The 26,594-nt window shown below is 59.1% G+C and overlaps 1 protein-coding gene across 4 annotated transcripts; it reads left to right on the top strand.

The window, feature by feature from the left end:
- The first annotated feature begins 59 nt into the window (after nt 1-59).
- TBKBP1 (TBK1 binding protein 1) lies at nt 60-17,740 on the top strand. 4 transcript variants are annotated; one of them, XM_027033946.2, is made up of 10 exons: nt 60-213; nt 2,120-2,379; nt 2,737-2,859; nt 3,150-3,254; nt 4,295-4,475; nt 5,056-5,231; nt 5,396-5,457; nt 14,095-14,213; nt 14,460-15,187; nt 16,126-17,740. In XM_027033946.2, exons 2-10 carry the CDS (start codon nt 2,155-2,157, stop codon nt 16,252-16,254), a joined length of 1,848 nt encoding a protein of 615 aa, XP_026889747.1. In that variant the 5' UTR covers nt 60-213; nt 2,120-2,154; the 3' UTR covers nt 16,255-17,740. The 4 variants fall into 4 exon arrangements, with proteins under 4 accessions (XP_026889747.1, XP_053067783.1, XP_026889744.1 ...); XM_053211808.1 differs by lacking the exon at nt 60-213 and adding an exon at nt 799-1,739; XM_027033943.2 differs by lacking the exon at nt 60-213 and having other exon boundaries at nt 1,746-2,379.
- Nucleotides 17,741-26,594: the final 8,854 nt, after the last annotated feature.

Genomic DNA, 26,594 nt, shown 5'->3' with positions numbered 1-26,594 from the left:
GGAGGCGGCGGCGGCGGCGGCGGCGGAGGAGGAGCGGGGCGGGCGGGAGGGAGGGGGGCTGGGGGGAGGGGTGGGGGGTGGGGAGAGACCCGGCGGCGGCGACAGGGCGAGAGCGGAGCGCGGTGCCAGGGGGGTGGGGGCACCGGTGCCCGTCTGGGGAGGGAGCAGGCGGAGGGGGTAAGCTGCGATTACAAGCAGGAACCGGCAGCAGCTGTGAGTCCCCGGCGGGGCTAGGGCGGGGGGGGGAGGGGAGCGGCGCCCGGGGCCGGCCGGGGTCGCAGGGTGGGCCGGAGGAGGCGACGGGAGGTTGGCGGGCAGTTGGCCCTGGCGGGCCGGGAGGGGAAGGGTCCGGCGCCGGCCTTCCGCGTTCCCCCTTTCCCCCTCCGCCGCCGCTGCTCAGGCCGCACCGCCTCGGGAGCCCCTTCCCCGGCCCGGGGACCGCCGACTGGGGGCCCTGGGCTTGGCCAGCGGTGGGGGAGGGGGCTGCGTGGTCTCGGCCCCCGAGAGGGGAGGGGCGACAATTTCTGTCCGCCGAGCTAAAGGGGTTTAAAGGGCGGCTCTTAAAGGGGCCGCAGTAGGGGCCCGGGGCGGAGGAGGCACCCCCTCCTCATCCGCCCTCCGCGGCTCTCACCCAGGGCCGCCGGGCCGGGGGGGAATGCGGAGGAAGGGAGCGTCTGTCCGGGCGGCCCAGGGGACAGAGCCCCCGCCAGTGGGGCTGGGCCCGAGGTGGCGGGCTGGGGGTCTGGGGGGGGGTGTGGTGAGCGCTGGCGGGCGGAGTTGGGGGGAGGGGATGCGCCTGGAGAGGAAGGGGTTAAAGGTGGGGCCAGCCCTACAAACACGCGCACATACTCCTTACTCAGACCCGGCCACACGCGTCTCCCTGGCACTTAATGGGGGAGGTTTGGGGGGGGTGCTGGGGCCCGGGCTTGAGCCCCCTTCACTCCAGGCTCCTGCTGCCCGGCTTTGGGAGGTCGCGGACCCCGCTGTCTCGACTCAGACCTCACGCCGAGCCCCCTCTCCTACGCGCACACACGCTCCGGCGCGCGCGCACACACCTCGGACATTCCCATAGTGCCTCACGTGACACACGGCCCCGAACGTGCCCACCCTTCACACACGCTCACGCACGCGTGCACACACGCGCACACACAAACACACACGGCTTCCTGGCCACTTTCCAACTCCATTCCCGACCCCCAGCCACCCCCAGCGCAGCCCTGCGAAGGCACTCATTGACTGTGACACACCTACACTCATTCACAGACACACACACTCCCCCCCACACATGCCAACCACAGACACACATTCATAAACAGGGCCAGAAGTACACACGCACCCTCTCGCGCGTACTCTTTCGGAGCCCTGAGTCATTCCTGCCCCCTCTCAGGGCTCCTCACTTCCCTGTGTGCAGGCACATTGGCGGGCTGGGGAATTCTTCGGTGGACCCTTTCCAGGGCCCCCCACCCTCTGTGTGTTCCCTCTGACGCTCTGTGAGGACTTCCTGTGGGTCCCAGATCAGGGGCTGGGAGGGCCTGGAGGGTTGCCACAACCCTGGTCTGAGTGGGGGAGGCACTTCCTTTTCCTGAACTCTGGGATCCTGCAGGAAGAAGCTGGGAAGTTGGGCGGGGGCCCCCACAGAGGACGTGCTGACAGTGGTGGGGCTGACTCTCCCAGAAGCACTGGGCCTTAGTGAGGAGCCAGGGGTGCCAGAGGCCGGGGATGAGGAGCGTGGCAGAGAGGTATTTGGGGAAGCAAGGCCTGGGGTGGAGAGGGGCTGAGGAGTGAATCAAGGCAGCCCCGTCTGGGCCCTAGCCTGGGAAGGCAGTCCTTTCCTGTCCACAGGTCTCCCTGGGTTCTGGAAGGAACTCTTCTCTGCTGCTGGCCTGGTTTACTTGTCCCTACTTGTCAGGCCCTCCCTGCCAGAAGTCTTCATCTAGTTACAGCCCCTTCCCCCAAAGGCAGCAGAGAAGAGAAAACAGGGCTGAGTAGTCTGCGGGTAGGCAGGGGTGGGAGCTTCCAAGCTTCCTCTCAGCTGGTCATAGCATTCCTTGGGCCAGCTTGAGGGGTATGGGGGACAACCTCCAGGCTGCCCTCTCCACTGTTGCTCCTGCTCTCCCAGGAGGCCCAGTGGGGGCCGAGGCCCAGGCCCTTGCCATGGAGTCCATGTTTGAAGATGACATCAGCATCCTGACCCAGGAGGCACTGGGGCCCAGTGAGGTGTGGCTGGATGCCCCAGGAGACCCCTCACTGGGAGGGGACATGTGCTCTGCCTCCCACTTTGCCCTCATCACAGCCTATGGGGACATCAAGGAGCGGCTGGGGGGCCTGGAGAGGGAGAATGCCACCCTCCGCCGCCGTCTCAAAGTCTACGAGATCAAGGTCAGAACTTGGAGAAGATGGGGGTCTGGCTGTGTGTGTGTTGTGGGGGTTGGGGATCCCAGGAATCGCAAAGAGGGATCAGGATGCACACTCTTGGGAACCTGAGGGTCCCCCGTGAGGGATGTAGCTGCTTTGGATGGGAAGGGTCAGGAAAGGATCCTGAGCCAAAGGGTGGGACCTTGCATCTAAAAACGATGTGGTTGGCGGGAGATGCCTCCAGGCCGTGTGGATCCCACTTGAGCAAGGGGAGGGAGAGGCGAGGACTTCAAGGCAGGTTGTGAGGTGGGAGCCCAATCGAGGCTGAAGCCTGGGCAGGGAGCCGGGCACCAGCTCTCCTGAGGACCTGCCTGCCCACAGTACCCGCTGATCAATGACTTTGGAGAGGAGCATGGCTTCTCTCTGTATGAAATCAAGGATGGCTCCCTGCTGGAGATGGAGAAGGTCAGCCTGCAGCAACGGCTCAACCAGTTCCAGCATGAGGTGAGTCCCTCGCTGGCCTCCCAGCCCAGACTGGGCTCCCTGGACCCCTTGCTCCAGTGTATTTCTGACAGTCCCCTCTGTCTACCCTCCCCCCCCCCCCCCCCCCGCCAGCCTCTGTCTCCTTGGTCAGCGATGGCCCTAGTCTTCCCTAGAATGGGTTGCAGCCTCTCCCACCCCTCTTCCATTGGGTACTGGATGTGTGGGTGGGAGGTATGGGGAGCTGCTTGGCCCCCAAGTCAAGGATGGGCCTGACCACGGTGTGCTTTCCATCCCCTCTGGGCCCCATTCAGTTGCAGAAGAATAAGGAGCAGGAAGAACAGCTTGGGGAGATGATCCAGGCTTATGAGAAACTTTGCGTGGAGAAGAGCGACCTGGAGACAGAACTGGGGGAGATGGTGAGGCCCAGGGAGCCGTGGGTGCTTGAGGCTGGGACCTTTGTTGTGTGATTGTGTGTGACCCCATGTGTGTGTGTTTGTGGTGTGGACCCCAGTGGGTTTGAGTGCCCGTTTGCCCTTGTGAGGGGGGCTGAGTGTGTCATACAAGTTGTGAGTGACCCTCAGGACACCCTGGCCACGCGGTGACAGTAGGTGACTATGTGAGTGACCCTGTCGACAGCGTGTCTCCGGGCGAATGTTTGTGTCTCGTGCTGGGTCGAGTCTGTGCCTATACGCTGCGTCTGGAAGGCTGTGTGGGTGAGGGTAGAGGTAATCAGGTCTCTGTGGCTGCTGGGACTGGTCCTGGCATGTGTGTGATTCTGAGTAGGGGTATGGCCACGCGCATGAGCAGGTATCAGAATCAGGACGCGTGGTCTCTGCCAGCTCCTACCTGTGAGTTGGGTCGAGTCTCTTAGCCTCTGTCCCTCCTCTGAAAAGGGCAAATGATAACAATACTGCTGAGTTGTTGTTTGTGACGTCTGAGTTGGGACGTTTGTGTAAGAATGCTTCGCCTTAATAATCATAAACACTTAACATAGCACTTAACTATGTGCCAGGCACTGTTGTTATCTCTTTAGATATATTTACTCATTTTAATCCTTGCAACAAACCTAAGAGGTAAGTGTGGTTATCCCCGTGTTATAGATGAGGTAGGTGAAGCCCAGAGTGGTTGTCACATGTGCAAATAGAACTTATTATGCTTCTGAGGGCGTAGCTATGTCTGGACTGAGGGGCTGTGTGTTCTTAGAAGTGTCCCGCAAGGAAGAGGCGTTAACTCTGACCTTGCAAGGGGCAATAGCCAGAAACATCTGCATTGCAGTTGCTGGGAGAGGAGACCTCACACTCATAGCCACTTGAGAGTGCAGTTGGGATGTGTGACCTGGGGCCTCTGCTCCGTTTAGGGGTGATGGCTTCCCAGACATGGGGAAGTCCTGGCTTTGGGGGGCCCACAGGGGTACCCTGGTCCTGTGCAGACCCTACCCCTTTGTCTCACCCTGCAGCGGGCCCTGGTGGAGACCCACTTGCGGCAAATCTGTGGTTTGGAACAGCAGCTACGGCAGCAGCAAGGCCTCCGGGACGCAGCCTTCCCCAGCCCGAGCCCCCCACCTGCCCCTGCCCCACCTTGTACTGATCTGGACCTGCACTACTTGGCACTGAGAGGGGGGTCTGGCTTGAGTCACGGTGAGATCTCCGCGACCCCTGATATCCCTACCCCAGCGTCCCCTAGACTAACCCCCATTTCAGTACTACTCTGGAATTGATGGTGAGCACCCCATTATAATGTCTTATTAAATTTCTCCCATAATTACCCTATGCTTCTTTGCCACCCGTTCCCTCACTTCATCTACTCTTACGCAGTTTCTCCCACTGACACCCCCCTCTACCACCTGCTTTCTCTGGCTACCCCCATGCAATTCCTATGTGTGTCAGCAGAGGGCACCTCCACTCAGAGTCCCCCAGCCGGTCTTACAGTGGTGATTAGCGGAGGCCAGAGGATGCTTGGAGATTTGAATGTGGCCAGGGAATCCTTTCAGGAGGCCATCTTATTTTGTCCTTGGTCTCCTAGAAGATGAGAAAAAAGCAGCTCAGGCCATCCTCCCACACTGCCCTCAGTAGAGGCCTCCCCGGGGTATTTGTCCTCTGGCTATCTTCTGGATCTCTGATGGGGCGGTCCTCACCGGTTTCAGTCTTTGCTGACCTGGGAGTCGGTGGAGGGTGCCAGCAGCTGGACCCAACCTGACATTATCCTCTCTCCTGCCAGCAGGCTGGCCGGGCCCCACACCCAGTGTGAGTGAGCTGGAGCGACGGCGTTTGGAAGAGGCTCTGGAGGCTGCCCAGGGTGAGGCCCGGGGGGCTCAGCTTCGGGAAGAGCAGCTCCAGGCCGAGTGCGAGCGGCTGCAGGGAGAGCTGAAGCAGCTGCAGGAGAGCCGGGCCCAGGTAAAGGACCCCGCCCAGCACTCCCCGGAGGTCTGAGAGCTGCTGGAAATAGCCGTTAGAGTCCCGGGACGTCCTTCCTGGGTTTCGACTGGCTGTGGGAATGGTAAAGAGGGGGGTCTGGGCAAGGTGACATCGGCGTCTGACCTCCCGGTCTTCCTCCCTAGGATCTCGCCTCCAACCAGTCAGAGCGGGACATGGCGTGGGTGAAAAGAGTCGGGGATGATCAGTAAGTCACATCTGAAATCCTCTCCATCTTAACCTCTGTGCCCTGAGGGTGGCATTTCCCAGGTCCCCGTTTTGGGTCAGTTCTCCCCTCTGTTGTTTGGAGGGCCCTTCTTCCAGCATCAGGCCTGTGGGGTTTGGCTTGCTTGTGTGACTCTTCATCCTTCACAGGAAGGAGGCGAGGTTCTGGGATGTGCCCCCCGCTTTCTTCTGACACCCAAGCTCGTGTCTCCTTGAGGTGTCAGGGGTTGAGGCATTTCCTCAGCTGCTTTGCTGCTATGTTCTGGGTCCCCTGGTGAGTTTCTGGGCCTCTCTGAAGCCCCATTTTTTCTGTGCCAGTAACAAGGCCAGTTAGTTGGGTTAACTGCCCCCTCACTGATGAGGAGGAAGGAGGTGGCGTCTTTCAGGGTCTGTGCTTTGTTTCCCACCTCAGGAGAAAGCTGAGGCCGAGAAGAGGGGCTTACCTGAGTTCTACAGCAGCCGAGACGGGGGTTAGGACAGGCTCCACTGGGTGGCCCCTGTAGAATCTTGCTGAGAAGGAAGGGCAGCAGGAAGGAGGGAGGGAGCTATGTCAGTGGGGAGTCTAATGGCAGTGGCCTCTGGGGCAGCACTGGGCAGCAAGGGAGAGGGTGAGCGGCAGCCTGACATCAGTGAGCCTGATGCTTTTCACATCCGCACCCTGAACTCCTCCTCTCCCACTTTCTGAGAAATAGAGAGCAAACCTCCTTCCGCCTCAGCCCTCTCCCCTGAGACCAGTTGTGTGGCACAGACTCCCTACTTTCGTTGGAGAGGAAGCATGAGGCCCAGAGAGGGACAGGAACTAACCCTGTGTCACACAGTATACCCAGCTATGGGACCCCAGGGTCCTCCTTCCAGCGGGCTTCCTTCTCACCTTCCTCCCAGCTTCTGGCTACTTGGGGATACCCCTCACCTCCCTCTGCACCCTGGGGTGAGGGCCTGGGTGGAGCTGTGATAGTTGGGGTGGGGGGCGGTGAGAACCAGTTTGTGGGAGTGGTGGGTGGGATCCCTCAGCTAGGCTGCTGGGGAGTGTTGAGGGCTCCTGTGGAGAGGGTCTGCCTTAGCTCGTGGCTGAGGTTCAGAGCCCATCCTAGCCCATGTGCCCAGACCCAGAACACACACACACACACACACACACACACACACACACACACACACACACATTCTAGAACCCTAGCTTGCCTCAGAAGTTATACTGTAGGGCTCTTTATGGGTCACTGAGTCCAGCCCCCTCTTAGCAGACTGGCAGTGAAGGCTCCCTCCAACCGGTTGAACCCAGAGAGAGGACTTTTTTGGCAGGGCTGGAATCTGAACAGCCAGACTTTGAATCCTTCCAGGGATGCAGACTGGCTTTGCTTTAATGACTTCACCTCTGTGGCCCCAGGTATCCTTCATGGGCTCAGAGGTCAGTCATTAATGAGAGGTGTGAGAGGAAGGTGTAGGGGGTGGGGGGCCAGAGAAGGAGTGGAGGACCCCAAGGGACCAAAGCTGTATGTGAGTGAGTGAAGGAGAACTCCCATGAGGTGCCTTTGGAGGTTGGATCATCCACGCTGCCATTGGGGCCAGAACAGCCTCTTTCCCTTCCCACCCCCAAGGCACCTGCTCCACCCAGTTCCTTTGGCCACAGTGGCTTTGCCCAGGGGCTGGCCAGACCACTCTTACCAGAGGTGACCTCCAGCTCCTCCCCTCTGTCCTCACCGTTGGGACTCTGCATGGGTGCCTCCTGGACCTCTCTCCCCAGTGCCAGTCAGGCTCTGCCTGCCCCGCCTCACACTTTTCAGGCGGAGCATCTCTGGACAGCCCCAGCTTGGCAAGAGTTAATTCTCAGAGGAAGTCCTCACTCCCCCGGCAGTTTTATTTTCTTATAAACTCAGCTCCTTTTGGTAATTGCTTCCCGAGTGTTCCCTCCCCTGTCCTCCCACCTGAGGCCTCAGTCACCTGCTCTCAGCTCACTTTCCCCCACCAGCCCCTCCTCTTTCTTCGACTTGGTGCAGACCCTCCAGGCGAGTGGGAATTTTACCTGTGGGCTTTCCCAGGAGAGGAATGCAGGGCTGGGTTATCCAGATCGGGGTAAGAAAGCTGAAGAGGGGGTCAGAGAAATTCCTGAATCCAGGCCACCCCTAATGTGGGAGTCGTGTGTGTTCCTGAAAGTGCTTACCTGTCTCAGTCTGGACACCTCCAGGGCAGCCAGTTTTATTGTGGGAGTCCTGGCTGTTCAAAGGCCCCCCCTCCTCGTAGTGCCCTTGCCCCTGTTAATCCCCACCCCACCGCACAGTGGTCTACTGGTACTAAGTGGACAGGCCTGGGAGGCAGCCCTGGCCCCAAGGATTCCAGTCCCTTCCATCCCAGCCCCCAGCCCACCAGCTCCAGTCATCCGTGTTCCTCCGAAAGTGGGCACCCCGACCAGGCCACTCTGCCACCTTCCATGGCTGACCTCTGGGCAAGATTGCCCTGCTGTTTGCTCAGCCCAGCACCTGGTGGCTGGTGCCCAGGGGACAGATTGTCCCAGAAGAAGAGCTGCTGGAGGCCAGTCAGGGGCCAAAAGCAAGGATGAGGGAGGAGAGGCAGTGGAGACCAGCCTGCTCCTTAGGATGTGCAGGGAGGTAAGGACCCTGGGGGGTCTCAGCCGAGGTGGGGGGGTGAAGAACCCACGGCCCCCTCCCCTCTGAGCCCAGCTCAGAGTCACAGGTCCTGAGTGTGGCCTTTCTGAGGGTGTGGCTAGTGCTGAGGGTGGAGGGGAAATTGTGGAGAGGGGGTTCCTTAAGGGGGCTGAGGGCTCAGGCGGGCTGATTCAGTGAAGGGGGTGAGGGCCCAGTGAAGGAGGGGAGCCCCCCTGTGAGAAGACGGGGGCTTAGTATGAGTGATGAGGGAGAGAACGATAGGACTTGCTTTTTTTCCCCAACGTGGGGGGCTCAGTGTTGCAGCCCTGGCCCTTTTCCGCCCCCCACCCCCCACCCCTCTCTCCGCCCACAAGCCTCTGCGTGGGCTGCGGTTAGTGGTGGGGGAGAAGTGTGAACTCGGAGAGAGAGGATGGAAACTCTGCACAGAGGTCAAGGGCAGTGTGGGGTGGGCCAGGACGGAAGTCGGAGACCCCCGTGTACCCTGAGCTTAACTTCATGCCCCAGAACCAGCAGACCCAGGGCCTCCCCCTTCACGCTTCTCACCCTCCCTACTTCCTTTCTTTCAAATTTCCTTCAGCCAAGGCAGGGGTGCTCACAGGAATTAACCCCTGAGCACTTGCAGCCTTGGGACTCCCCGAGGGTGGGGAGGGGCTCGGAAGGTGAGGCCCACCACTCCCACCTGATTGTGGTCTGAGGGATTGGTGGGCTTTGAATCGGCCTCTGCCTCTTCCTTTGCTAGGAAGGCAGAGAGCAGCTCTTACCCACACTGTCTCCCTAGAAGGGAAACTGCACATCCTCTCCTCCTCGTTCTTAAACCAAAGCCATTGAGCTGGTTGGCGTCTCCAAAGAAGGATCAAGGCGGGTTTCTTTCTTTCTCTTGGGCATATTCCCAACTCTTCGTCCATATGCCAGACACCACGGAAGGCGGTTCACCTACACCATCTCATTTCCTTCTCACAGAAGATGTGGTGACAGTTCTGTCCCCTTTTAGTGCTGAGCAAACTGAGGTACAAAGAAGTGAAGTACTTAGAGAAGCTCAGCGTGAAGTTAAGTGCGAATACCCCGCAGGCCCTCAGCAGATGGGGCGATAGTACCTCTGTGGTGTTTCTCTGGTTCAGGTTCTTCCTCAGGTAGGAGGGCCCTTCTGGGAGGGGTGACCAGTGAATTACTGGCCCAACCTGCTCAATTTTGAAAGTGGAAACTTCAGTATGTTAAAACGTCAGAATCTTAGTAATTCTGCCAGGGCCGCTAGTGGGAGCCAGGACGGTCCAGGGCAAGTTGGGATGCCTGCCTCCCTCCCCCAACCCCCCGGCCCCCGACCTTGGTTCCCAGTCCCACTGTGAGCTGCTCAGCTTGCCTGTGTCTGGGGAGGCTTTCTTGACACTGTGAACTTTTAGCTGTGCTGGGAGCATGGCATGAAGAGCCGGGCTCTGGGGACCGCAAGTCATAGCTGGTTGAGGAGAGTGGAGGGGCTCAAGGCGCCTAAAAGGAAGTGGTACAGCAGTGGGTTGTTGCAGAGTGACTTCCTCCTCCCCTGGCCCGCAACCTCAAGTCCGCTCCACGGCCCGGTGCCTGTGGTTCCCTCCCCGAGGGTCGGGCGGGAAGGCTGCTGCTGGGTGTGCCCGTGGGTGGTGGAAAGTTTGGTCCCTAAATTCCCCCACAAGAGTGAGGTGGCCGGGGACAGCTGGGGACGGCAAAGGGCAAAGAGGGAAGAGCCGGGAATGCTGGATTTCTGTTTTCCTCCTGATTCTGAGTCAGCTGGTGATTCTGACCACATGACCAGCTCGGATGCTGACCCCAATCCTAACCCTAATGCCGATCCCACCCCCGAGACTTGAACCCTGCCCCTCATCCTGTCCCAAGCAGTGTCCACAGTCCTGACAGAAAATGAACTACCAACCCCAGCCCTCATCTGACCCTGACCCCAGCCTCGATCCTGACCTCAAGGCCATCCCTGGTTCTAATCCTGCGGCCCATCCACTGGCCCTCACTGTGGCCCAGCCCAGCACAGGCACCCAGTGAACTTCCCTGGGGAAGATGCCACAGGGTCTGTGTGCCTCACAGCTGGTTCGGGGTAGAAAGAGCCCCTTTCCAGAGCAGGGTGCTTCGGTCTCTAACCTTCCTCAGCTCAGTTGCTTTATCAATCACAGTGAAGATTATTGTTTCTAGATGAAAATTTGAGATCCCCGAATTATTCATGGAAAGAATGAATGAAAGGATAAGTCAATGAAGGGTGGAAAGACTTGCAGTGGAGGGAGCCTTCCTTCCTGCCAGCTCTGCCATTTGCACTCTGGCTCCTCCGAAGGTGCCAGCTCAGCAGGCTGAGGTGCCAAAAGCAGGTTTGAATCTCCGCTCTGTGACCTTGAGGCAGCTTCTTAACAGCTCCGATCCCCCACATATGTCTGGCACCTTCCTCTCCCCTCCCAGGGCAAAGGTGGTGATGCCCAGGCTACTGTAAAGCTCCCCAGCTCCCTCTCCTCCTGCCCTTCCTCCTCCCCCTCCTTTGCCTCCTCCCCTTCCTCCTCCTCCTCCTCCTCCTCCTCCTCCTCATCTTTCCCTTCTGCTACCTTCCTGTCTCTCCTTCCTCCCTTTCCTGATCATCTTGGAAGGCAGCATATAGCCTAATGGTCAGTAGCCTGGACTTTACCGTCCAGGAGGCCAGGGCCCAGTTTCAGCAACTCCACTGCTACTAGGCTTTATGACTTTGCAAGCCTCAGGTCTCTTATCTAGAAAATGGAGATCATAGTGGCAACACTGTAGGGTTGTTGAGAAGATTCAGTAAAGTTCTTTAGCATAATGCCTGGCCTATGGTAAGCGCTTATAAAGGCTATCTACCGTTCTTTTCTCTCTAGGTCTCTCCCAGGTTCTGAGAGACTCAGAACTTTCTCTCATAATGTAAGCAATCGAGAAGTGCCCAAATTTAGCCGTCCGCTGCCGTTCACCTGACCCTTCCCAGACAGTCTCGATGGTGGAAAATAGCATTCAGGTGTGGGCCAGGAAGCCAGGAAACGGAATGTGTGTTCAGGTGCATGTGCGCAACCCTTGGTTGTGTAGTGCAGTTGAGATTTTTTCCATCGAATTGGCAGTGTTTTCTAATGTGAGTCATTCAGGTCGTTAGTGTATTTAGCACCCTGGGCCTGAGCATCTTGAGGTGGGAAGAGGCGCCTGACGAAGGGGGGAGGTCCTGAGGGGCCCCACCACCTGGCCCAGGGTCCTAGGGGTCTTTGTGAGGCTGCCTGGGGCTCCAGGAGGACAACAGTCACTTGCCCTCCCCCATCCCACTCCCCCTGCCCCACACCTGGTCAAAGCTGGGGGAAGGTCTGGGCGGTCTGGGCCAGGGGCTTCTTCCTTCCATTTCCTGCTGTCCTGTTTTTCCATGAGGAGGGTGCCAGGAGCAGGGCGGTAGAAACTGGGGTAGCTCCTGACAAGGGGAGGAAGGCATGTAGGGGAGAGATAGGGGCCTGGGAACTGAGTGTGGCAGGTGAGATCTCTAAGGCTGGGTGTGAAGGCGACGACCTGTATCTGTCACCTGAGATACAGCAGTGAAGGCGGATGGGGAGAGAAACTTGCAGCTGCTTGGCCAGAGAGGGCGCTCCATCAATGCCCTAAGAGCCCCTCCTGCTCCCATCTCTCAGGGGTCAGTATGATGCTCTCAAGCCCCCAGTCTGATAGGGGAGACATAGCTCCTGCACTCAGTCTGAAGCGGGGAGCCTGTCATTGGAGAGTCCCCAGTTTAATGTGGGACACACAGGCTAGATCCTCCTGTCTGATGGGGAAGATGCCGTTTCTTCCCACAGATACATGAGATCAAAGTCGGGGAACACAGGACATGTAACACAAGGGCTGAGATGTGATGGGATTGAGGGCTGCAGCGTCTTGGCCAGAGTTCGTCCCCCGAGGGACTCCTTCCTCTCTGCTCCTGTCCATCCCTGTGCACCCTCAGATGGGTAGTGAGTGCTCCCTCTCCCTGGGAAGTGGGCTTGCTCCCCAGAATCCCAGCCTCTTTGCAGTAATTTGGCTTTGGCCCAAATGAGTTAAAAATAGTTTTGTTGCGGGAGGGGCTGTTGTCTCCCCCAACACCCAGCTCACCCCAGGATTAGCAAGAATCAGCCAGTGAGCAGAGAGCGCAGAGCAAGGGAGCTTGGTCATTATCTACCCTCTGCACCTCGGCTTTTCCTGCCCTCTGAAGCCCTAACCTCATGACTTCCCCTGCTCTCCTCCAGGGTCTCTCTCTCTCTCTCTCTCTCTCTCTCACACACACACACACACACACTCTCTCTCTCTCTCTCTCTCTCTCTCTCTCTCTCTCACACACACACACACACACACACACACTCTCTCTCTCTCTCTCTCTCCCCCTCTGTGTCTCTCTCTGTCTCTCTCACCCTCTAGCACACTGTTCTTCATGCTCATACTGGCCTCGCTCTTACCTGCACTCCCTCCTGTCCACATGCATCCTCTCTCCCATGACCATTACCTCAGGATGGGGACAGGGCCCACAGGGTCTGGACACCTGCCCCTCCATTCATGCCCAGCACCCTACAACTCCAAGAGCAAGAGCGCCTCCCCTGGGAGGAGATCCATCTAGAGTGGCTGAGTCTCTGCCTGCCACTCCCCTCCAGCTCAGCTCCAACTTCCACGAAGCTCTGGAGTCCCTTCTGGACTTGGTAAGGGGGTGGAGACATCAGAGGAAACAAAAACCCCTGTCTCCCAGGCTCTGTCCAAGCCCTGAACAGAGATGAAAGCAGTGACCCAAGGCGACGCAGAGCTGCCTGTGAGGTCTGGAAGGGCTCCCTGGAGGTATGCAGCCCAGGCTGGGAGAGGGGAGGGGCAGTGCAGAGAAAGATTACCTTCGGTAGTTCTGGGTCAGAGTGACCCACTGAGAAAGGAAGAGAAAAGGGAGTGGGTTAAGTCTTGGCTAAGTTCAGAGTCTGTTCCAGCTCCACGCAGGTGGGTGCCCAGGTGGAAGTGGGAGGAAGAAAGGGAAGCAGAAAGGCACATGGATTGGGAGGTTCAATTCATTCTTCACTTCCTGAACATCTACTGGGTACCAGGCCTGGGCAAGGCGCTGGGAATATAAATACAGCCACATAATGCTCCCTTTCGAAGAACTCCCAGGGCAGTTCCAGAACAAGACAACTTCTGTAAGTGCTTATTGTGGGTGGCGCCCTCTGGAGGTGTGCAGTACACGGCAGCTGTTCACAAAGATCTCCACCTAAAGGGCTCCCTGGAGGCCCTGGGAGGTGCAAGACTGAACACTCAGAGGTAGCTCTGAGGTGAAAGCAAGGGCAGTGGACCTGAAACTTGGCTGACTTGGGTTCAAGTTTACCAGTTGGTTCCTCTGCCAAACCAGAAGGCTGTGTCTTCACTTATGGAACGGGGGCTCCTCTTAGGCTGTACGACACTGGTCCCCCGTCTTTCCAAGGTGAGGACTCCTCATGGATCCCCTGCCCCCAACAACACAGATTGCACTTACACTTTTACTGGTTGCTCTTTGAGAAAATTCACAGTAACTAAAGCTACTATAAATTCGGCGCAGTTTTTTTTTGATGAATCTGTGTTTTATTCGTCACCACAGCTTCTGAACAGATTAGAAAAACGTTCACACATCCCTGAATCAGATGTGCTCAGGCCATAGACTATGCTTGATGAACACATGGATTCAGGGACCCCCCTGGAATCACTGAGCTCCCCAGCCTCAGCCTTATAGTCTGGGAGCCACTGTCCTAGCCCCAGGTAAGGTTCACTGGGAAGAGAGGGAGGCTCCCTGGAAGAGGTAGCCGTTGGAGGTAGAACTTAAGGCCAAAGGGAATTCTGCAGCTGGGGTAGGAGAGCCCTGGAGGGAAGGAGAGCCAGCTGCTCGGGCACAGCCAGTTCTCCCTCCACGCAGTGACATTAAGCCCACTTCCTTTCTCCTCTTCTTCACCCGCTGCCTTCTGACCTCAGGGTCAGGGCAGGCTGGCGTCCAGCCTTGACTGGGCGGGGGCTGGGGTGTCCTTCAGGGTGAATTTGGCGCTGGCTTACACGGAGCTGACAGAGGAGCTGGGCCGGCTTCGGGAGTTGAGTTCCCTGCAGGGGAGGATCTTGAGGACTCTGCTGCAGGAGCAGGCCCGGAGTGGCGGTGAGAGGGGGCCTGGAAGGGGCGGCCTGGAGCTGGGTCCCAAGGGAGGGGGGGGTAGCTGTGGCTACCATCTCGCGTCCTGGGGCCACCCCTGCCTTCCTTTCCCTGCCGGGTCGTTTTTCACCCGCTCGCGTTCCGAGGAGAGAGGGTAGGGTGGGCGTCGGGCGCCGGCACGCCCATGGCTCCCCAGTGCTGACGCCCTCTCTCCCCACCACTGCCCTTCCCCTCGGCTTGCTTCTCTTCCAGGCCAGAGGCACTCGCCTCTGTCGCAGCGCCACTCCCCGGCCCCCCAGTGCCCCTCCCCGTCCCCGCCCGCCCGAGCGGCGCCCCCGTGCCCCCCGTGCCAGTCCCCCGCCCCCCAGCGCCGCTCCCCCGGGCCCCCGTGCCCCTCGCCCCAGCAGCGCCGCTCGCCGGCCTCGCCCTCCTGCCCGTCGCCCGTCCCGCAGCGCCGCTCGCCGGTGCCGCCGCCGTGCCAGTCTCCCAGCCCGCAGCGCCGCTCCCCGGGGCCCCCCACCTGCCCCGCCCCGCAGCCCCGGCCCCCGCCGCCCCCGCCGCCGGGCGAGAGGACGCCGGCCGAGCGCGCCTACGCCAAGCCGCCCAGCCACCACGTGAAGGCCGGCTTCCAGGGCCGGCGCAGCTACTCGGAGATGGCGGAGGGCGCGGGCTACGCGGGGGCCTCCCCGCCCTGGCTGCAGGCCGAGGCGGCCACGCTGCCCAAGCCGCGGGCGTACGGCGGCGAGCTCTACGGGCCCGGCCGGCCGCTCAGCCCGCGACGCGCCTTCGAGGGCATCCGGCTGCGCTTCGAGAAGCAGCCCTCCGAGGAGGAGGAGTGGGCCGTGCCCACCAGCCCGCCCAGCCCCGAGGCGGGCACCATCCGCTGCGCCTCGTTCTGCGCGGGCTTCCCCATCCCCGAGTCGCCGGCTGCCACCGCCTACGCCCACGCCGAGCACGCGCAGTCCTGGCCGTCCATCAACGTGAGTGGGGCGCCCGCTTGTCACCTGAGGGCCGGCCGAGGCCCCTCGCCTCTCAGGGGCAGCCTAGACCCGTTACTTCTCTCTCCGGGCCTTTTGCTTGCGTAGGTGGGGCCTGCACCGTTACCTCTCTCTCAGGGCGGCGGTTAAGGGCATGGGCTTCAGAGTGACAGTCCCAGCTTTGATTCCGGACTTCACCGCTTAGCAGCTGTGGGACCTCGGACAGGTCACTTATCCCACCTGATCCTCAGTTGTCGTATCTGCAAAATGAGGGCAGTGATTATATGATCTAATTCCATTGGAGGGTTCCTAACAGGGAGGCAGTGAGCCTGAAGCCCTCTCCTGTTAGACTGGTGATGGAGGCCGTGCTGACTGCCACAGGTCTGGGGCCCACACAGGGCCAGGCCTGCTCATCCAGTTCCCTCCATCTGGTCTCAGAGCCCCTGCTCTTTTCCGACTGTCCTAGAAGACAGCCTATCTCAGGGCTCTATCATTTCACTGAAATAATGAGTTTCCCGAATGTCAGAGCCAACCCTTGCCACCTGGAAGGACCAAAATATATTCTAAAGCCAGACAGAAAATTATTTTTGGGTTGTACATTGTTTGGGATTATCCATTGCTTTGAGTTATCTGGGAGCTGTGTCTTAGTCACTCTGGGGGCATGTCTGGGTCTTGGCCTCCCTCATTACCGTAGATGACCTGGCAGGCTGAGCACACGCACCTCCTGGGGCCGTAGGCCCTGGGTTGGGGGAGTGGATGCTGAGCTGGTGGGAGGTGGGCAGGGAATGGGGAGAAGGAGGAGTGGTGCTGGACAGAGGGTGACCAGACCCTTTCTGCATGCTGCAGCCTCCCTGCCCTGGGTCTCGGGAAAGGGCAGGCGGGGCTGTGGGGACCGTGAGGGAGGGCTGGGGACCATAGCTGACTCCCCTCTCTCTCCACAGCTGCTGATGGAGACAGTGGGCTCTGACATCCGCAGCTGCCCCCTCTGCCAGCTAGGTTTCCCTGTTGGGTACCCGGATGATGCCCTCATCAAACACATTGACTCCCACCTGGAGAACAGCAAGATCTAGGGTGCCTCCCCCACCCCCTGGCTGTTTCTCCATCTTCTCTCATCACCCCCACTCACTCGCTCACTTTGAATGCTGCATGAATCTCGTGGGGGGCCCTTGCCCCTTGCGACCCCCAGATACCTCCACTAGCTACCGAGTCAACGTGTGTGCCGTCTTCCCTGGTCCAGGCACCACTCAGCCCTGGCTCTTCCTGGAAGGCCAGCCGAGGCTGTCCCCAGCTCCCTGGCTTCCACTGGGGAGGTGAGGATCTGGGCTGAGATGGGGAGGGGCGTACCCCACCCAGCCTCTCTCTCTGCCTTTCTGTTCTCAGACAGGGTTGGATCCGTCGCCACCGCCCGCCTGCCCGCCCGCTGCTTGGGCCTGGGGGAGGGGGAGGGTATCAGAGGACTCCAGGAGCTCCCCTAGCCACTCCCCGGATGTCCATCTTTCTCAGGCTGTGCTCTGTCCAGGGAGCGCCTCCCTGTGGGGTCCCAGAGCCTGCCTTGCACACTGATGCCAGTTCCTCCATCCCATGGCCAGCTCGGGGCTCTTGGCATGGGCCCCTCCCCCTTGGGGGAAGGAGGCATCTTGTTTCTTGCCATTCCCTGCAGGCCGGTCTTGTTCTCCTCTGCTCCCCTGGGGAATAAGGAGGGTGGGAGAGGAGAGGGAGGACCCTGGAGGACTGGAGGGATTCAGCCTAAAGAGGCCGCCCTGAGGGTGGGGATGAGAGGCAGGGGGCCATCCTGCAACTTGACCCTCAGGCCAGGGGAGTATCTGTGCTAGCCTCCCAGGCCCCTGCCTCCCCCTGGAGCCCCTAGCACCAAGACGCAGATTGTTAAGACAGATGCTCCCCTTCACCCTTACCCCTCTCGAGTCCCTGACACCACAGGTGCCCTGGAGCCCGTGTGTGACTTGGCCTCTGATAGCTGGGTGGGTGTCATCATCCCTGCCTCCCAGGCCAGAACCTGTGGATGGGCCCAGGGTGCTGTTGGAGATCAACTTCAAAAGAGCTAACCCCCTTCCCACACCCCAGCGACCCACATTCCCTCTGTGAAATCTACCTCAGAGTCATACCCTCAGAAGGATGGGTAAGCAGGAGGCCAGGGCGTCCCCAGGGCTGAGGTGGGGAGCTTCCTATGGCAAGAGCCTGCTGCCCCACGATGAATCCAACCCCCCCACTGCGAGCCTCTCCCAGGTCTCAGCCCCGGGCTGGTGGCAGTGGGCGCTACTGTCAGTGCATGTACCATTCTGATCCAACACTTCCAGGCACCCCCGCCTCCTCACACCCCTCCCCTCCTCCTCAGTGCAGGGGAGTGAAGAGGTGTATCAGGCAGGAAGGGGCCAAGGACTCCAGAGACATGGCATTGTACCTTGAGTGTTCCCCCAGGGAGGGGAAATGAGAAGGGGGCCTGGAGAGGGGAGGTGGGGGCCCCTGAGCTCTCTGAACAAGTTTAAAGTCCAAATAAAACTTACCTGTTCCATCTGCTCTTGGTCTGTGCCCTCCGTGGCTGGGGTGGGAAGAAAACCCTTGGTAGCAGGAGGTCTGGCAAAACCCAAGGAACCACAACTATGGCAAGGTGGGCCATGTTTCCTTTATTTTGATGTTTATTTATTTTGAGAGAGAGTGAGAGCAAGGGAGGGGCAGAGAGAGAGAGGGAGAGAGAGAATTCAAACAGGCTCCATGTAGTGCCGAGCCCGCCTCGGGGCTCGAACTCACAGACCAGGAGATCATGACCTGAGCTGAAATCAGGAATCGGCTACTCAACTGGCTGAACCACCCAGGCACCCTGACATGGAGTGTATTTAAAAGAGATCCGGAGCAGTAGAGGGTGTCTTTGTGACAATGCAGCCAGCCACCCAGCCCTGAGCAGCTGTCTGGGACTCGAATTTTCCCTCCCAGCAGGTCTGGCAGGTAGAGGTTCTGAAGCCTTGGGGCTTCAGCAGCAGCTGTTTCTTCATCAAATGATTTTTGCATGCCAGGAACCAAGCTGGGCCTCTAAGAGAAAGAACATCCGTGTTCCATGTCCTCGTGGTTCTGAGAGCAGGAGAGGGATTGGATCCCAGGCTCAGCAGCTGCCTTGAAAGCCCCACAGACTGGGAGGTCAAAGCCAGGCCATGAACCTGTGACTTCTGCCCCAGACGGGGCGGTGCCCTCTGTGTACAGGAAAGGCCTCAGCTGTATTCACCAACTCTGGGTGCCTTTCATTTCCATGTGACCCTTTCAGGCCCAGGATTCACTTAAAAGGCTGGAACAGTTGCTCATCGAAGTCCCAAGGTTCAGCTCCAGATGCAGGATTCCTCTCCATTCAGCACCAAGGTCCAGACCCCAGTGGGGAGATGGCCCAGCTTCCCCTGCTCCTCTGTTGCAGTTAACGACTACAGCTGGCTTCTAAAAGTTCTTCCAGCCTTGGTTCCATCTGCAGCCAAATCCTGAGTGCCAGGAAAGGTGAGAATAGCCATCCCTATGGGACATGGCTTCATAAGCCATGGGAGAGAAGGTTCTGGAGCCTTGTGGAACATAGGCACTCAGTGCAACCTGGGTCTCCTCCATCTCGGTCAGCTCCTGTGGAAGAAGGCAGCACCCAGGTTTCTGGGTCTGGGTCCTCTTTGGATCTCTGGAAACATTTGCTAGAAGGGCAGGAGTGAGTTAGGGGTGGTACAGGGACACGAGGCAAAGAGAAATCCCATTCATTGAGGAAAGGGGGAAAGGATGACCCGGAATGAGCTACAGGTAGTGGCATGACCTAGGTAGCCACTTCTGGTCCTTGGCATGTCTAAAGGCGCGAGGGAACCCAGGTATCCCACACCTAGACATCTTCCGGGTCACTGGGGTGAAGGGCGCATGGGGACAGAGGGTGCATATTCTGGCAGTTTGTCTCCTTGATTTTTAGGGACTTGGGAAGGGGCTGGCTCAGTTACAGGGCAGAAAGTTGCTACGGGCTGGGTAGGGAAGGGGGGAAAGCTAGTGTCCCCAGCCCAGGTCCTTCAGAACTGCAGGCTTTCATTTAATGACCCCCCCCCCCCACAGGAGAGGACGTGAGAGGTGGGGGGGGGGTGCTGAAGGAGGACTGAGAAGCCCTGCCCAGAACACTCATCGCTCTCCTCCCAAGTGGGATGGTGATCAGACAGGACCCTGGCTGCTCTGGCTACCTGTGGCTCTGTGGGAGTAATGCGGGGGGCATGAGGGGCTGAGAGAGTGTGGGGGCAAGGGATCCAGATCACCAGGCTTCTGGAAAAGTGAGGAGGATGACACAACTTTCATAGGGGTAAAGTGGAGGGAAGACCCCGCCGCGTCTGGAGAAGACGCCCAAGGGATCCGCTCGCTCTCGCCAGCACAGACCCAGAGCCAGATGTGGTAGGAGTCAGGAGGACTTCACAGAAACCAAGCTGCCGTGGGTCTGTCTCCAACTGCCCAGTGAAGGTCCAGCGCCCAACAACATTCTCTCCAGCTCCAGCTGCTCTGCCCTCAGTCCCTCCTTCACCCACGACCTGCCTCGTCTTTGGGGACCCTGCAGTCCTGCCCCTCCCCCACCAGGATTTCCTTAGCCAGACCTTCCAGGCCATGGAGACCCCTGTCCCTCTTCGGGGTCCCCGTGGAGGCTGTCAGGTGATCCCCTGAGGAACGAAACAGCTCCTTTCAGAAGCTGGTGGTGTGTGTGCGTGCACGCATGTGCATGTGCGGGAATGTGTGGGTGCGTGTGTGTGTGTGTGTGTGTGTGTGTGTATGTGTGTGTGTGTGTCGGGGAGAAGCTGATCGCTGACAAAGAGGAGGGGTGTGTGGGTGAGTCAGCCGTGTTAATGAGAAACGACTCACCCTGCTGATTAGGACTAATGCAGAACAGAGGGGGTGGGGGTCTCACTCAATGACATCTTTATAGGGTAGGGGTGAACAGGCCAGCTCCCGCAGTCCCGTTTCTCCCTCAGCAAGGACAGGAGCAGAGCAACCTTGGCTTCTGCAGGAAGAATTGAGGTCAGACACGAGGATGAACACAAGGAGGGCTCTCTCACTGGGACGGGGTGGGACAGGGTGTCTGGGAGCAGAGGCCAGCTCTTGTGGGGAAAACTGAGGGATCTTCCAGCACCCTGCCCCTGTTCCTGCCCTTCCTCCAATTTCTCTGGGTGGATTCCAGAGAAATTCTTGGCTCTCGGGGCTGTGGCCCCTAGTTGCCCGCGTGCCTTTAAGGTCCAGCTGTGTCTGCAGGGCCTTGAGGAGGTTCCAGCCTGCAGCGCCCCCTCCCAAGGCAGCCTGGAGAGGAGGCTTTGGTCCGGGGCACTGACTGTCTATACAGATGTTAATGACCCAGGGAGGCCTGGCCAGGCGGAGGGCAAGAGGGGGCTGGGGCAGGGGGGAGGCCCCGGGCATCAGCTGGCTGCCCTGTCCCTGTGGCAGAGGCAGAAGCCCCTGAGAAGCCACAGCTTCACCCGCGCCCCCCCCCACCCCGTCCATGCCAATTCTGCCAAAGGCAAGGGCACCAGGCGTGCCTCACAGATGTTCCAGTTGGCTGTGAGAGTGTGGGCATGGGGGGAGGGAGGGGAGAGGCTGGGAGTGGGGACAGGATGGGTGTTGGCCAACACCTCCTAATTTGCATTACCACTGACACCCTTCTTGACCAAGAAAATGGAGCTAGAAATAACAAGGGGGGGGGAGGTAGTTCCCTGGGGGGCTCTTTGAGGTTCCCTTTCCTTGCCTCCAACACTCCCACAGTGCAGGGAGGGAGGCAGGAGGTCAGGCCTTTTCCAGGCCCACAGCTGGCCCCTGTTGGGGGTGGGGGTAGTGCACCCACTGTCGCTCCTTCCTCCTCAGAGTGGGCAGACATCCCATCCTGACCTCCCACTTCCTTTGGCCCAGACACCCCAGATGCCCCAGACACCCAGCCCTGCCTCAGTCCTTCTTTGGAGCATAGTCCGCTCACCCTTCCCTCCTCCAGGAACCCTCTCCCTGGGGGCCCTTCTCAAAGACAACGTGAGCCGAGCTCTGCCCTCATTGTTCTCTTCAGTCTGCGTCCTGCTACCCTGTCAGATTGGGCATTTCCCAGGGCAGGCCTATCCTGGGAACTGCTCAAGGGAACATTCTGCATGACAAATAGTCCCAACAATAGCAGGGGGGCTTGTGAGTAGATTCTAGCAGTGGCCGGAGGTGGACCAGGGTCCAGTGCGAGGGCTGTTGGGTGGGAGGGAGCGGGGACCCCCAGCTCTGTGAGAGGCCTGTGGTCCACTTTTACCTGGAGGGAGTTTCCGTGCCAGACCTCTCCTTTGTGAGTTCCTTGGAGAAGAGGACCAGGACTGTGGCATCTAGACATATTTCTCACCCACCTCAGCGAGTACTGCGTAAACGCCCCACCCCCTGCACCACCCCCCCCCACACACACAAGCGCATTTGGTGCTCATTGATGTGCATTGAATTCACTTCTGTCCCAAACAGGATAGGGAATGCCGCGTGGCAGCCACAGCCTGAAGGTGGGAGACGGCCGAGCTAGGAAAGGAGGCTCCCTCTCGGCCAGAGGGGTCCTGGACCTGGAAGAGCCAAGTGGTGAGGGTGGCGGCAGAGCAGAAGGGCCTGGCAGGGAAACCAGGTCGCGAGAGACAGCCCAGAGAGCTGTGAACACGATGTGGGAAGGAGCGAACGGTGAACTGAGAACTCCCCCCGCTTCCCCCCCTCCAGAGATGCTATTTTGGAGGGAGAGAATATATATGCAGTGCAGGGGGCAAGGCAGGGGGAGTCTGCTGGCTTCCACGAGGGTCAGCCAGACCACCTGCTGCCTCCACTCTCCTGCCAGCTGTCTCCACTGGCCCTGGAACCCGTCCCCGCCTCCAAGCACTTCCCTCCCCATCGGAAAAGTCTTCTTGCTCTCTTGAACACAAGAGAAAGAAGCAGCAGCTAGGAGATTAGCAGCTGGCCCCTTGGTACCCCTTTGAGGGTCTCCTGAGGCCTCAGACCTAGGGAGAAGCTTCTATTTCCAGTCCTTCCTTGGAAAGAAGATGTGGAGGGTACTGTGAAGCAGGGGACCAGTATAGCTCGTGGGCCTCAGCACTTCTTTCCCCCAAGCCCCTACTTAGGCATTCTGCATGGATCCCCCCCCCCCACCTTAACCTCACACTTAGGGAGCGAACTTGGTGTTAAAAGAGACCAGGGCAGAAGGCGCTTCCGAGACCAGAGCAGAAGGCGCTTCCGAGACCAGCAGCTGGCTTTGCCCACAAGAGAGTGGACCCCTCCAAGTGCGGGAGCCAGTCTTGCCCCTTCTGGGCCAAGAAGGCCGGACAGAGGTTGATGTCAAGTAGAGCCCTTGCTTGACATGAAGGGAAATTCCTGCGCCCCGGTTCAACCCCTCTGAGGGGCCTTGACTCATTTTGGGATGAAGGCTCCAATGCCCTGTGGGTTTCTGTGGTGGCTGGGGGCAGGCGGCGGACAGGGTGCACAGAGCAGGCGAGCCTGGCGAGCTGAGGAGACTTTTGTTTTCGTTTTTGGAGCCTGGCTCTTTTTCTGCCTGACAGTCCAGCCTCACCTGAAGGGGCAAGGCTGGCTGAGACGGGAGGAAGGCCCGACTTGTAGCCAGTGAGGTGCACAGTGAGGGCACAAGAGAGGGAACGTTAGGTTAGACTTTAGGAAGAACTCCGTGTGAAGACACTGAACCACGTTTCCCAGGTGAACCCAGGGATCTGGTCCCTTAGATGTTTTCCACGGTAGATGCCGCCCTCCCTCTGAGCCTGGGAGCTGGGGCTGGCATTGGGCAGTGCAGGCCAGAGGCAGGAGATGAGCCATCAGCCACTGTAGGTGGTGGGGGTCTGAAGGCTCCAGGGATGAGGGTGAGTTCAGGGGCAGAAGACATATGTCCTCAAGCCAGACTGCGGGTATGGGATTTGAGTTAGAGAGCCACAGGTGAGAAAACCTGTCTCTCCCCTCAGTCCTCCCCCACCCTGTCCTGTGTCGCTTTTCTCCTTCTGACCTCAGACCAGGGAGGGACGGGAGGACGGAGAGTGGCTGTGGTGAAGGGGCACTGGCCCCATCCCCCTGCGCCTGCGCCCCCGGAGGCCTGCAGGGGGAGGGGGTGGTGGAGCGAAACTCCCCCAGGGTAGAGGGACTGACTGGGTGGAGGTGTTCAGCAGAGGGGCAGGGGGAGGCAGAGAGCCCGTGTCGGCCCAGCCAGAGCCCCCTGCTCCAGAGGGACACCCAGCCCAGTCTTCCCGCCCAAAGGGAAGTAGGTGGATGGGGCTGATCGTGTGCCCATCGATCGTGTCCCTCCCCCTTCCTGGGACCCTGGGCCTTGTGGGTAGTGCAGGCGCTGAGCTCTCCTGCTCCCCAGACAGCAAAAGCAAACCGTGGCTGGGAGGTGACAGGGAGGACGGGGAGATGGTGTGAAGGGGATAGTTCACCCAGAAGCACGGGTGAGGGGCAGGGAAGAGGACAGTTTCCCCCTGGGGTCAAAGAGCCCCTTGCCTACCTTGGCATCCCACTCCCTACAGGCGGGGAATGGAAGGGGCAGAGGGCCGAGTGGGACTTGGCAGAGGGGTTCTCAGCCACCACCCACCCTGAGCCCTCAGAACTCTGGGATTTATGTGTCTCTGGTCTTGGGCACTGTCCGAATCCCCTGCAGTGAGCACATGTGGGTCTCCTCCCCAGCAGCCAGCGGACTCAGCCTGTCACGCTTAGCTCCAGGTGCACAAAGGACATGACCGTCCCAGTTACACACACACACACACACACACACACCCTTCCTCACTTCCCAGGCCCCCAGTGACACCCACCTGCAGAGACACACTTCTCCCAACACACATGGCATACACACACAGAATCTCACACAACCGGGAACACAGTGCCACACGGGTATGTCCCAGGTGCCACAGGGACACAGTCACACACTGCCTCGCATTCACATATGACCGACGTGGCCCCTGGGAATGGTGCACACCAGCACACGCGTGAGGTCCAACACGCACGCTCCTGGTTTCCAAGCTGACCCCATTACCCCGTGGTGTGCTGGTCCGTGTTTAACAACCGGCTCTCCAGTCCAAGCTGCCGTTGTGCCGGCCCTGAGCCCTGGGGAGGGGTGAACATAATCTGCTCTTTCAAGCTGGCTCGAGCCAGAGCCAGCGCAGGCCCACCACCCTGTTATCCTTCATAGAAATCACATGATAAAGCTTAACCACAAATGGGCAGCCCCCAGGAGGCCTGCACCTGAGCCGCACTGACTCACCCTGGGGCAGATGCTTTCCCCATGGGGGTGCCTCCTTTCCCTCCCTTCTCCCACCCCCTCCACTCCTGTCCACATTCCACTTCCTGTCCCCTCACTTGTCCTCTTTCTCTGTCACCCGGGGCTGTGGGCTGTGTTTGGCACTCAGGCACACAACTTTCACCCTTGCTCCCCCCTCTCCCTCCCGTGGCAGGGCCACCAGATGTGGAGGGGGACAGGCCCATAGCTAATTCAGGCAGGCTTCCAGGAGGAGGACAAGGAGATGCCATGTGTTTCCAGAAAAACACAAACCTCTCTGCCTCCTTGCATCTGGCCTGCCCCCCTTTGACTTATTCTTCTCTCCTGTCATCAGGACAAAGGGTCTGATGACACACCCACACCTACACCACCACCTGCCCAACTGCGGGCCTGTGAGGGGAGGTGGGGAGAGCCTCTCCTCCGAGAGTGTTCTGAGAGTGAGGACCTCCGCATCTAACCGTGCTCTGGGAACATTGAATCACTCCTCAGAGCTTCCGTTTCTCAATTTGAGAAGGAAAGAAAAAAAAAAAAAAAAAAAAAAGGAAGGGTCTGGACCAGGTGGTTTTAATTTCCTTCTTGGCTCTGACATTTTGGCATTCTGTATTTCTGACAGTCTTCTAAAATCCGTTCTGTGGGAAGTATCCCTTATTGCTAATCCTGATCTTTTCCCAGCTCATGAGGGAAGAGAAGAGGTGTGGTTCGGGACCGGGGGACAGTGGGTACCACAGCCGAAGGAGCTGGAGACTGGGCCTGGGTGTCTGTAGGTTTGGGTTTGGGGCCGGGCAAGCCATGTACATTTGGGGAAGCTTCCAGCAGGCTCTGCTGCCTTTGCTACAGCTCCTAAATTATTCCTGAGGAAGAGGAATATATAAGAGGAAATGGGGTGAGGAAACGGTGTGGGAGGGGGAAGGGAGGAGGAAGGGAGGGAGGGAGGGAAGAAAAAAAGGGAAGGGAAGGGAAGGGAAGGGAAGGGAAGGGAGAAAAAACATGAAATGAAACAAAATGAAAAGGGAAGAGGAAAAAAAAAGTGTTCACCCTGGATCCAGGGAAGCAGCCAACCTAACCAGTAAAGTTGCCAGGTGGGCATGAAGGTGACAGGGGAGGTGTTCCTGGTGGTTGACAAAGGCTTCCATGTGCATCTGTGAAGTGGGGGCAGTGCCAGGCCCTCCTGAGCTGGGCTGTCAGTGCCCTGGGCAGGGGCAGGGGCAGGGGCAGGGGTCCAGGAGGCACCCCCTCCCTGTGCCCGGGGCCTCCTGCCCCTGCAGTGCTGCTCCTCTGAAAACAACTCAAACCACAAAATTGGCTTGTGGTTGGGTGAATATCAGTCACTGCTATTCAGCTTGGCTTCCTAGGATGACTAAAGGGGTTGGAAGCCCACCTTAATAGCCCCCCAAATCTTCAGAGGAGTCAGAGGCAGAGATGGAAATGTGGTTTGTGTTGGAAACTTCTGCTGGGATCCGAGCTTCCGCATGGCAGGGCTGTAGGCACCGTGTCCCAGCATGTCTGTGGGCCCTGGGGTTTGCGGGGGGGGGGGGGTGGGGGGGTGGTCACCAAGGTAGGAGGTAACATTATTAATTCCTGGGCCGCTTCGTCCAACTGCTTGGAGCAGGGAGGGGCTGAGGATGAGGACACTCAGGGCCCCTAAGGGTGTCCTCTCAATCTGCGTCTTCCAGCTCCAATTCTCAAGGGAGCCAGGAGCCAAGCTGCTGCTGAGGGCGGGACAGAGCACAGTGGTCCTCTGGGCAGGGCCTGGGTATCAGCCTGGCGGCCCAGGTGGTGCCTGGGCCTGGGACCAGAGTGCTCAGTTGGAATTTCCCCTCCCTGCCCCCACCCCCAAGTGGCCATGTGACCTGGAAACAGTCCCCTCTGCTCTCTGGGCCAAGTTCTGCTGAGGGTCTTTCAGGCAGGGTGGTAGAGATGGGAGAGGCCAGGCTGAGAAGGGAAACGCCCAGCCCCGGCCCGCAGTCAGTGTCATGTAGACAGATAGTTCTGGAGTTGGACAGGGTCTGACCTCTCCATCCTTCCCAGGGTCAGGGAGAGAGAACCCAGGTGATCCTGGGTTCCAGGTGGAGGTAGGGCAGGTAAGAGCTGGATATTAATTTTTGTAATTTTTTTTTTATTTTTGAGAGAGAGAGAGCAAGCAGGGGAGGGGCA

Source organism: Acinonyx jubatus, chromosome E1 (genome assembly GCF_027475565.1).
Source record: "Acinonyx jubatus isolate Ajub_Pintada_27869175 chromosome E1, VMU_Ajub_asm_v1.0, whole genome shotgun sequence".
Classification (NCBI taxonomy): Eukaryota; Metazoa; Chordata; class Mammalia; order Carnivora; family Felidae; genus Acinonyx; species Acinonyx jubatus.
This window is presented reverse-complemented; position numbering and strand designations above follow the sequence as displayed.